The 12,820-nt window shown below is 38.5% G+C and overlaps 1 protein-coding gene across 2 annotated transcripts in view; it reads right to left on the bottom strand.

The window, feature by feature from the left end:
- KLF8 (KLF transcription factor 8) overlaps positions 1 to 12,820 on the bottom strand; it is a 71,288-nt gene that overhangs the window by 26,244 nt on the left and 32,224 nt on the right. For both annotated transcript variants that reach the window (XM_089904480.1, XM_022563592.2), the window contains exons 2-4: positions 9,301 to 9,865; positions 6,340 to 6,445; positions 5,580 to 5,719 (exon numbers count right to left, since the gene is read on the bottom strand). In XM_089904480.1, coding sequence (XP_089760606.1) covers positions 5,580 to 5,719; positions 6,340 to 6,445; positions 9,301 to 9,865 — 811 coding nt within the window. The remainder of the gene's footprint in view (positions 1 to 5,579; positions 5,720 to 6,339; positions 6,446 to 9,300; positions 9,866 to 12,820) is intronic.

Here is a 12,820-nt window from a genome sequence, read left to right on the forward strand (position 1 = left end):
TAGAGGATGGAGTATTCTCAAATTCATTATACGAGGCCACCATTACCCTGATACCAAAACCAGAAAAAGAAACTATAAAATCAAAATTATGCACCAATATCTCTGATGAATATAGATGTAAAAATCCTGAACAAAATATTAGCAAACGGAATCCAACAGTACATAAAAAGGATCTATGGTTAAGTGGGACTTATTCCAGGGTTGCAAGAATGGTTCAATATTTGCAAATCAATCAAAACAGATTAACAAAAAGAAGAATAAAAATCATGAGATAATCTCAATAAGCACTGAAGAAGTGCTTGACAAAATTCAGCATGTTTATAATAAAAACTCTCAAAAAGTGAGCATAGAGGGAATATACCTCACCATAATAAAGGCAAGCCTACAGTTAACATCATACTCAATGATGAAAAGATGAAAGCTTTTTCTCTAATAGAGTGGTCCCCAACCTTTTTGGCACCAGGGACCAGTTTCATGGAAGACAACTTTTCCATGGACTGGGGTGGCGGAGATGGTTTCGGGATGATTCAAGTGCATTACATTTATTGTGCACTTTATTTCTATTATTATAACATTGTAATATATAATGAAATAATTATACAGCTCACCATAATGCAGAATCAGTAGGAGCCCTGAGCTTGTTTTCACTTGCCACTCATTGATAGGGTTTTGATATGAGTCTGCAAGCAATTGATTTATTATGGTCTCTGTGCAGTCAAACCATTCTGCTAAGGATAATCTGTATTTGCAGCCACTCCCCAGCACTAGCATCATTTCCTCAGCTCTACCTCAGATCATCAGGCATTAGATTCTCATAAGGAGTGTGCAACCTAGATCCCTTGTATGCACAGTTCACAGTAGGGTTCGTGCTCTTATGAGACTCTAAGGCCACCACTGATGTGACAGGAGAAGGAGCTCAGGCAGTAATGCAAGTGATGGGGAGCAGCTGTAAATACAGATGAAGCTTCACTCGCTTGCCCACTGCTCGCCTCCTGCTGTGCAGTTTGGTTCCTAACAGGCCACAGACAAGTACCAGTCAGTGGCCCGGGGGTGGGGACCCCTGCTCTAATACAAAGAACAAGACTAGGATGCCCATTATTGCCACTTTTGCTCAACATAGTATTGGAAATTCATGTTAGAGAAGTTAAACAAGAAAAAGAAGTAAAAGGCATCCAAATTGGAAGGGAGGAAGTAAAACTGTCACTATTTGCAGATGACATAGAAAACCTGAGGTTTATACCAAAAAGCTATTAGAACTGATAAATGATTTCAGTAAAGTTACAGGATACAAGATTAATATACAGAAATCTGTAGATTTTCTATATACTAATAATAAACTAGAAGAAATATAAATTAAGGAAACCATCCCATTTACAATCACATCAAAAAGAATAAAATACCTAGGAATAAACTTAACCAAGGAGATGAAAGACCTATACTCTAAAACTATAAAACATTGATAAAGAAATTTGAAAATAATACAAAAATGGAAATATATTCCATGTTCTTGGATTTGAAGAATTAATATTGTTAAAATGTCCATACCACCCAAAACAATCTACAGATTTAATGCAATCCCTATCCAAATACCCATGACATTTTTCACCGATCTAGAACTAGTAATCCTAAAATTTATATGGAACCACAAAAGACCCTGAATAGCAAAAGCAATCATCAGAAAAAAAGAACAAAACTGAAGTGTCATGCTCCCTGACTTTAGACTATACTACAAAGCTACAGTAATCCAAACAGATTGGTACTGGCACAAAAACAGACACATATATCAGTGGAACAGAACAGAGAGCCCAGAAATTAACCCATATACATATAGCCAATTAATCCATGACAAAAGGCACAAAAATGTACAATGAGGAAAAGACAGTCTTTTCAGTAAGTGGTGCTGGGAAAACTGGACAGCTACATATAAAAGAATGAGATAAAGCATTTTCTAACACCATATAAAAAATAAAATCAAAATATATTAAAGACCTAAATTTAATACCATAAACCATAAAATGTCTAGAAGAAAGCCTATGGGGGACACTCTTTGACACAATTTGTAGCAATATTTTTTTTGGATCTGTCTCCCCAGGCAAAGGAAACAAAACAAAAATAAATAGATGGGACCTAATTAAACGTAGCAGCTTTTGCACAGCCAAGGAAACCATCTACAAAATGAAAAGGCAACCTACTGAATGGGAGAAAATATCTTCAAACAGTATGTCCAATAAGGTGTAAAATCATATATATATATATATATATATATATATATATAATGAAAACTTCATATAAAAAAAGAAGAACCTAATGAAAAAATGGGTAGAAGACCTGCAGACACATTTTTCTAAAGACATATACATGGCCAACAGGCACATGAAAAAAATGCTCAACATCACTAAACATCAGGGAAATGCAAATCAAAACCACAAAGAGGTATCACCTCACACCCTTCAGAATGGCTAATATCAAAATGTCTGCAAATAACAAATGTTGGATAAAATGTGGAGAAAAAGAAACCCTAGTACACTTTTGGTGGGAATGTAAATTGGTGTAACCATTATGGAAAACAATATGGAGGTTTCTCAAAAAACATAAATAGAACTACCATATGATCCAAGCAATTCCACTTCTGGGTATATATCTGAAGAAAATGAAAATGCTAGTTTGAAAAGACTAGTATTTTCAACGTTGGAATAGCACCCCAACGTTCATAGCAGCATTATTTACAATAACCAAAATATGGAAGCAACTTAAGTGTCCATCCACAGAAGAATGGATAGAGAAGTGTATATATATACTCAATGGAATATTACTAGGCATAAAAAAGAATGAAATTCTGCCATTTGCAGCAGCTTGGACGGCCCTAAAGAGTATTATGTTTAGTGAAATAAGTCAAACAGAGAAAGACAAATATTTTATGATATCACTTACATATGGAATCTAAAAATAATATAAATGAGTGTATATGCAAAATAGAAACAGACTCACACGTGTAGAACACAAACTTGTGGCTACCAAAGCAGAAAGGGAAGCGGGGAAGGGGTAAATTAGGAGAATGAGATGAAGAGATATAAACTACTATGTATAAAATAGATAAGCAACAAGGATATATTGTATAGCACAGGAAATTATAGCCTTTATCTTGTAATAATTTATAATGGAGTATAATCTGCAAAAATACTAAATCACTATGCTTTATACCTGAAAATGATATAATATTGTAAATCAACTATACGTCAATAAAAAAGATGTGGTACACACACACACACACCACACACACACAAACACACACACACAGTGGAATATTACTCAGCCATAAAAAAATTAAAATCTTGCCATATGAAACAAAGTGGATGGACCTGGACAGTATTATGCTTAGTGAAATAAGTCAGACAGAGAAAGACAAGTATAAGTTTTCACTTACATGTAGAATCTAAAAGAAGAAAACAAATGAATAAATATAACAAAACAGAAAGAGAATCACAGATATAGAGAATAAACTAGTGGTTACCAACGGGAAGAGGAATGGTGGGTACAAATTTCAGTTCTGCAAGATAAATAAGTCCTAGAAGTCTAATGTACAACAATGTGACTGTAGTTAACAATATTGTATACTTGAAATTTGCTAAGAGGGTGTATCTTAGGTGTTCTCATGAGACACACACACATACACACAAGGTAACTTTGTGAGGTGATGGACGGGATAATCAGTTTGTTTGTGATGAATATTTCAGAATGTATACACATCAAATCACCCATTTTTACATCTTAAATATGCACAATTTTAATTTTCAACTATAAAGTTGGAGGAGAAAAAGAATAAATTAAGACAAAAAGCCTAACTGTGTGGAAGTGAGACTGGAATTGAAAGGATACAAATAATAGCTCACATATATTGAGAGTTTACTATATGTCAGACAGTATTCTAAGTGTTTAAGCTATTAATATTCCCAGATAAAGAAACTGAGGCAAAGAAAGGTGAAGTAACTTTCAGCTAATGAGTGATAGGCTGGGATGTCAAATTCAGGCAGTGTACTTTCACAGTGTATGCTCTTGGCTATTATGTTTACATCCTCAATAAATGAGCTATTTGAAGAAAGAAATAATAGAAGTTTAGAAACACATAACTGGGGGCACAGAGAATGTTAAGAATCAATCATTAATTTTGAGCCTGAGTGAATGGGTGATGCTGTTATTAAAAACTGGGGCTTAACTGTATGTTAAATGGAAATTGTTGTATCTGTACTTTCTGCTTTGCATGATTGTAAGCTCAAAGGAGATGAAGGGCTGCATTGCATACTAGAGGTGGTATCCAGATAAGCTAGAGCCTCATGGCTTTCTGCTGAGAATATCTACCAGAGACAAGGATATCACTCTCTGGAACCCCTCTCAATGAACCCCAATCTTTAGAGTGCAATAAAGCAGGCATTTCTTCAGCTGTCTCAGTTCCAAAGAACCTGTGGAATACCAGTAATAGAAAAAAGTATACCCAGGTTGCATACCAAGGTTGGGTTCTATACAAACTCTAATACAGTATATGTTTACAAGAAAAGAGGCCCCCTTCCTAGTCCAGGGTGTCCAAATCTCACTTCTGAGCTGGAGATGATTGGGGATGAGAAGTCTTCAAGGAGAGGGTACAAACTGATGACTAAAAAGCTATTTCTGGCCCATAGGCAGGTTTCTTTGAATCTATGGTGTTATAAAATTTGTTTAATTACATGACAACATTCAAAATCTAGGATGTTTCACATAAAAATCATGATTCTTGGGCTTCCCTGGTGGTGCAGTGGTTGAGAGTCCGCCTGCCGATGCAGGGGACGCGGGTTCGTGCCCCGGTCCGGGAAGATCCCACGTGTCACGGAGCGGCTGGGCCCATGAGCCATGGCCGCTGACCCTGCGCGTCCAGAGCCTGTGCTCCACAACGGGAGAGACCACAACATTGAGAGGCCCACGTACCACAAAAAAAAAAAAAAAATCATGATTCGTTTTAATTTGGGAGATTTGGTAATACTTATTTGGAGTTGAGTGATAGTTCTCCTTCAGATGGGGCAATTTGCTCACTCCCTCAGCACCCCCCTCAGCCCCCAGGTCTGCTTTACTTATTCTTTCTAATGTCCACCTTTCATTTCTAATGAGAACAAAGATATGTTATAGGTTGGTAAATGATGCTGAGCTCCAAAAGCCTGCTTTAATTTCACTGTACTTTTCAATACTCAGTAAAACTTGTGGGGCTCTGGTAGTAAGGGAGGGAGTCTTATCTGCCTTAATCTTCTTATAAATGTTATGACTTCCCAATTAGAAAGACCTACAGGTGCTCAATGGGAATGATAACTATTCAGAAGACACCAGGTTTAGTGTTTTCTTAGGCTGGTTTCATGAAAGCTACCATAGAGTAGAAACAAGACATAGGGGTAAAAGCCATGAATGGAACCTGTGCCCATGAGTATAACTAGATCAACCTTTGTTTCAAGACTTTCTTCTCTTCCTGTCTCTCAGAGACTGTGTGTGTGTGTGTGTGTGTGTGTGTGTGTGTGTGTGTGTGTGTGTGTGTGTTGGGGGTAGAGTGGAGGTGGGCAGACCTGTATGGATTCTTCGGTGGGCCTTCAGGTGAGAGCTTTTGGTGTACACTTTGCTGCATCCCGCAAAGTCACACTGGTGAATCCGTCTTCTCTTCAAGTCAAGGGACTCTTCTCCCTGCATTTGGCTCATTGCTGCTGGCCTGAGCAAAGAAAGAGAGATAAGGCCAAATAGTGATTTTAAAGTGGAGGCTAAATAAATGGACTTACATATAATGGGATCACCTCATACATGCATTTAATTTATGCAAATTTAATACCAGCCCCCCCCAATAATTGAAATAGCTCAAGCAATTCCCTCAACTAAGCCATTCTGCTCAGTAAATGCAGGTCCCAGAAGGTGGTAATGTTTCTTTGGGTGGTTTCTGTTCCCAAGCAATATGAGCATTTCACTCTAATAAGCTTCATTCTTAGGTTTAAAGAAATGTATTTTTCATCCAACGTGGTTGCTAAAACACAAGCCAATGATAAGTTTGCTTTAAACTTACAGAGAGAAACAGAATGCAACTGTACTTTATAGGAAATTTGTATATTTTCCAAGGGTAAAAATTGATGATCTACAATTAAAACATTACTGTGTCATAACATCCATGTCCATGCACATGTGTGCATACAAGCTCATACCTTCGCTGAAAAGGCAGTTTACTTATATTTTGTTGTCCTCGAATTCTTACTATTGTGCCTGAGAATTTGTTCCACTTTTACCACAGACACACACATATATACACAGAGACAGACCTGAAGTAAAGATAAAAGTACTTACTCTTGTACCTGAATACCCTGTAAAGCTGAGGATCCACTCTCAATTGCACTCTCCTCACTGTCACTTGGGATCTCCAGTGGAGACATGGAGGTGGGGTCAACTTTAACTAAAAGCAAAGAAAAGGAGCAGTGTGGGCTACAAATATATGAACCTCTAATCATTTTCAGGATTCCCAGTTTGGCCCACAATGAAAAGTAGCAGCAAGATAGAGAAATAAAGAAAAAGCAAAGATGGAAGAAGTATATTTGTATGGAAGGAAAAGAAGAGCATTTAAAATTTTAGCAGAGCAGGATAAAGAAATTCCTTTGAGGGTAGTGTGGAGCATTGTCACTAGAATGAGCTTCTCTAGGATAGTGAGCAAGATAAGATAGTGGGTTTCTCTAGGATAAGGTCTGGGTATGATTCAACTCCCTATCTCCAGGACCCAAGACAGTGTCTGTTGAAAAGTCAGGTTCAATTTGTATTTGTTGAATCAAACTCTAAATAGTTCCCTGGCTGTCCTCAGATCAATGCCTAGGCTCATGTTAGAGATGAGAACATCCCCTTTGGCTTTTGTGTTCCTTAATGGAAACGAGTCATTGAGATGAGACACATAATGCATGTCTAGCAGGTGCTTGATACATGTTAATGTCCTTCCCTTCCACCTATGTTGGCAGAAGCCCTTAAATCTTTATTGTCAACCAATGGTGTTCCTGACGCCTAACAAAACTCAGTTACATGGTCAGACACCTAGATCTAGTGAAAGCTTCAAAATTTCTATATAGAAGAAACTTAAACGTGGCAATAAAGTTGGGGATGGGGAGTATTTGGCTAGAGCAGTCACCTCCATACATTGTGTATCATTCACTAAAACGTTTTAAGCATATATCTGTGTCTGTGTCTCTGCATGCGTATGTTGTGTGTTTATGATATAAATGTACTAGCATCCTAAAATTTTGTGTACATTATGAAAAATAAACAAAATATCATGTAAAGGGTGAGACAATACAAATAGAAGTTTTGATGCTTTCTTTTTGTGCTCCAAATACTTTGTGCAATACCCCCTTTGCCCCCCACGAAGGTGTAAGCATACCATTTGGAGACCACTGTGCTAATGGTCTTAGCTTGAAACTACATTGAACACCTTACAATTTATTCCATTTATTTAAAATGGTTCTGATGGGGCTTCCCTGGTGGCGCAGTGGTTGAGAGTCCGCCTGCTGATGCAGGGGACGCGGGTTCGTGCCACGGTCCGGGAAGATCCCACATGCCGCAGAGCGGCTGGGCCCGTGAGCCATGGCCGCTGAGCCTGCGTGTCCGGAGTCTGTGTTCTGCAACGGGAGAGGCCACAACAGTGGGGCCTGCATACCGCAAAAAAAACAAAAAACAAAACAAAACAAAAATGGTTCTGATGGACTGATGGATATTATGATGGGGGGGAATTCAAAGCCCATCAAACCATCCCTTGGTGTTACCACTGCCTTGATATCAGTAAATTCTCACACAAAGAATTTTATTTTCCCATCTCCTGTTTTGTTTGGCTCTCTCCCTATATGAAAATTTATAATTGTATTTTAAATAAACCCCTCAGGGGATCTCAAAAACAAGATTGTTATGAATACTTATCATTACCACAACTAACCACTAATCGATAACGGCATTTTTATTCAAAAGAACACAGCGGAGTCTCAGCAGCTTGATGCTTAGTATGTCATTCTCCTACATTTAGTGATGGAAAGATCACAAGACATTGAATTTCAAAGGTAGAAAACTCTTAGAAAGTTTTTTTTTACACTGAGCTGAAATCTGGTTCCTAGTCATTTCCACCCGCATATCTCCCCTTTGGTCTTTTTAATTCATGCTAAACATTTATCATCTCCTTTCTGACATGGGTTTTAGTCCTCTCACCATCTTAATCTTTCTCCTCTGATTATACTCCAATTTCCCAACATCCTTCCTAAAACTGAACATCCAAAACTGCTTGTAATTCTACAGATGTGGTGAAGGTAAATATCTTGAACCACTTCAAGAAGCCATATAATTTTCTTCCATCATTCTCCATTACAAACTAGATATGTCTCTAGGAGGGGAACTGGGTGGCTGGGGGATAGTGGTGAAAGGGAGATAAACATACCTTTCTGAATTCTGAACTTATTTTAAAAATAAATAAAAGGTAAGATTACAGCATATGAACTCTCTCCTGGAAAAATTTTCAAGTTTGTTCATCACATTATTTTTTACAAGACAACTACTATCTACCACTGTCCTCTCTGGAGATGCACAAAGAAAAATAAGATGGAGTCTTGTCCTCGAGAAATTTACAATTCAATTGGGAAGAATGCCCATACACTTGTGATACAGACATGTAAAAAATAACGTGGAAGGTGATAGATGCTAAATGAGGTGGAACACAGGAAAGATGGCAAAATTTCAAAGAAGACTATTTTACCTGTAGGGAAGAGAAAAGGTACAGTGCTGGGAGAGGCTGGGAGATAAGGCTGGCTATGTTTGTAGGGCTAGAAACATTCTCAACTTTTCTACCAAAGCATTCTTAATGGCATAGAAGACTAAACACATCCTCCTGGAAAGTCCCAGTGTAGTTGCTTTAGTAGTTTAAAACTATTTTTGAAGGTCATGTTTTAAAATATTATTCAAATATTATATTTTCTCTTTAATAAAATCATATTTTAAAAATATAAAATGTTTTAATTACTTACTGTCAAATAATATAGAGGTTCCAGGAAGATACATAGTATTTCACTCAAAGATATGTATACCCCAGTTTGAGAAACATGGGCTAAATGAAAAATATTCTTTGTACATTTGTAAGCATTGAAGAGACATGATAAAAACAGTATTTATGAAAAATTGCTCTTAAAGCTGTATGCAAGAATAATTGGAAAAGAAATAGGAGATACAATATTCAAAAAGGGAATAGATGAAGGAAGGTAAAGTCCAGCAAAGGGGCAGATTGATGCTCACCTGATCCAGCATTTTTGCCATCTCCTCCAATGAGTGGGACTGTAATGGCTGCAGAGCTCCCATCTGCAGGCAAAGTAGTATACACCATGGGCAGTGACTGCACCATCACTGGGATGGCCTTCAGGCTACCCATCTTATTTGGCAGATTGACTGAGGGCATGCTGTGAATCACATGTAAGATCTGCTGACCACCAGTGCCCTGAGAGGAGGCCAGGATAGAGCCTGGGGTCAGAACAGTAGGGATGTTTGCTGAAGTGCCTGTGTCTGATGTTGAAGTGGATACTACAAGTGTCTGGGAAGCAGACTGTGGCTTGGGAGGACGTATTGGAGCTTGCAGCATACTGGCAGGCTGAAGAGGAGACTTTGGCTTGTGAAAGGAGAGGTCAACTGGTTCCACCTGGGGCAGGTTGAAATCATTAGCCAGAAGTTCTTCTGGGGGCTCAATCTTGATGTCATTTAACAGTGCTGGGTTCTCCATGGGGTTGGCATCCAGGAGTGGTGGAGATGTCATATTACCTCTGTCTGCTGCCTTAAGGGAATCTCTAATTTTAACAGGGCCAGTGACCTAAAATAAATACATAAACAAATGAGAGGTGCAAACAGTGAGTGTTAGTACCCTGAAGAAGAGAGATGGGAGCAATGAAAGAAAGAAATCTCTATTCTGTTGTCATGGACAGAATATACAGGGAGTTGAGAAAAATGAGGCAAGAGGAAAAAGTAAAACAAGAGTAAAGAGGAAAAAAGAGGGAAACTTTATTGAGTACCAGCATCAGGCACTGTATAAGGCAATTAATACAAATTGTTTCATTTAAACTTTACAATAATTCTGCAAGATTAATTAGAATCAACACATCTGAGTACCCACTATTAGTACTGTGTTAAGCCCAGTGAGGGCACAAATGAATAAGGTATAGCCACGAAGTACATACTAACATACCAACTACAATGATAGAATAATATGAGTAGCTTATAAGTCATACCATAATAAGTGATGCAGTAGATATGCAAGCAAGGTATTTTAGAAAAAGAAAAGGGAATGATTCATTCTGTCTAGAAGATCAGGAAAGGTTTCAAGGAGGAAGTGATATTTCAGATGAGTCTTAGAGAATTAATAGAAGTTCTGTAAGAAGAGAAAGGGTAAAAGAAAATTTCCATCTACAGAGACATACCAACAGACAATATGCTTAGGTAATAATGATGAAGTACAGTCAGTTTTATTAAATGAAAAATATATCTGTGCAACTTTTAAATTTAAAAATACCAGTTAAGGGACTTCCCTGGTGGTCCAGTGGTTAAGACTCTGTGCTTCCAATGCAGGGGGCACAGGTTTGATTCCTGGTCAGGGAACTAAGATCCCACATGCAGCGTGGCCAAAAAATAAATACTAATTAAATGATCACTTTATAGGTAATATATAAAATAACATAAAACCTCAACCTAATTACAATTTTTCTGAGTTGAATGAATTCAAAGATCAAGGATATCCCCAATTTAAAAATGGGTAGATGGGAACAGTCACCAACAGGAAGACATTGGAACTCACCAAAAAAGATATCCCACATCCAAAGACAAAGGAGAAGCCCCAGTGAGACAGTAGGAGGGGCACAATCACAATAAAATCAAATCCAATAGTTGCTTGATGGGTGACTAACAAACCAGAGAACATTTATACCACAGAAGTCCACCCACTGGAATGGAGGTTCTGAGCCCATGTCAGGCTTCCCAACCTGGGGGTCTGGCAAGAGGAGGAGGACTTCCTAGAGAATCAGACTTTGAAGGCTAGTGGGATTTGATTGCAGAACTTTGACAGGACTGGGGGAAAGAGAGACTCCACTTTTGGAGGGCACACACAGGGTGGTGTGTGCATTGTGACCCAAACAAGGGAGCAGTGATGCCATGGGAGAGAGAACCAGACCTGCCTGTTGGTGCTAGAGGCAGGGGGTGGCTGTGTCTCACCATGAGGACAAGGACACTGGCAGCAGAAGTTCTGGGAAATACTCCTTGGTGTGAGCCCTCACAGGGTCCGCCATTAGCCCCAACAAAGAGTCCGGGTAGGCTCCAGTGTTTGGTCGCCTCAGGCCAAACAACCAACAGGGAGGGAATCTAGCCCCACCCATCAGCAGACAAGTAGAATAACGTTTTACTGAGCTCTGCCTACCAGAGCAACAGACAGCTCTACCCACCACCAGCCCCTTCCATCAGGAAATTTGCACAAGCCTCTTAGATAGCCTCACCCACCAGAGAGCAGACAGTGGAAGCAAAAAGAACTACAGTCCTACAGCCCGTGGAACAAAACCCACATTCACAGGAAGATAGACAAAATGAAAAGGCAGAGGACTATGTACCAGATGAAGAAACAATATAAAACCCCAGAAAAACAACTCAATGAAGTAGAGATAGGCAACCTTCCAGAAAAAGAATTCAGAATAATGATAGAGAAGATGATCCAGGACTGTGGAAAAAGAATGGAGGCAAAGATAGACAAGACGCAAGAAATGTTTAACAAAGAACTAGAAGAATTAAAGAACAAACAGAGATGAAAAATGCAATAACTGAAATGAAAAATACACTAGAAGGAATCAATAGCAGGATAACTGAGGCAGAAGAACGGATAATTGACGTGGAAGAGAGAATGGTGGAATTCACGGCTGAGGAACAGAATAAAGAATAAAGAATGAAAAGAAATGAAGACAGCCTAAGAGACTTCTGGGACAATATAAAATGCAACAGCATTTGCATTATAGGGATCCCAGAAGGAGAAGAGAGAGAGAAGGAACTGAGAAAATATTTGAAGAGATTATAGTCAAAAACTTCCCTAATGTGGGAAGGAAATAGGCACCCAAGTCCAGGAAGTGCACAGAGGCCCATACAGGTTAAACCCAAGGAGAAACAAGCTGAGACACATAGTAATCAAATTGGCAAAAATTAAAGACAAAGAAAAATTATTGAAAGCAGAAAGGGAAAAATGACAAATAACATACAAGGGAACTCCCATAATGTTAACATACAAGGGAATTCCCATAAGGTTAACAGCTGATTTCTCAGAGGAAACTCTCCAAGCCAGAGGGAATGGCATGACATACTTAAAGTGATGAAAGGGAAGAACCTACAACCAAGATTACTCTACCTGGCAAGGACCTCATTCAGATTTGATGGAGAAATCAAAAGCTTTACAGACAAGCAAAAACTAAGAGAATTCAGCACCACCAAACCATCTCTACAGCAAATGTTAAAGGAACTTCTCTAAGTGGGAAAGACAAGAGAAGAAAAGGATCTATAAAAACAAACCCAAAACAATTAAGAAAATGGTAATAGGAACATACATATCAATAATTACCTTAAACGTGAATGGATTAAATGCTCCAACCAAAAGACACAGGCTCATTGAATGGTTACAAAAACAAGACCCATATATATACTGTCTACCAGAGACCCACTTCAGACTGAGTGACACATACAGACTGAAAGTGAGGGGATGGAAAAAGATATTCCATGTAAATATCAACAGAAACCTGGAAGC

Source organism: Delphinapterus leucas, chromosome X, assembly GCF_059928025.1.
Source record: "Delphinapterus leucas isolate spDelLeu-1000000601 "Yukka" chromosome X, BTC_Dleu_Yukka2, whole genome shotgun sequence".
Taxonomy (NCBI): domain Eukaryota; kingdom Metazoa; phylum Chordata; class Mammalia; order Artiodactyla; family Monodontidae; genus Delphinapterus; species Delphinapterus leucas.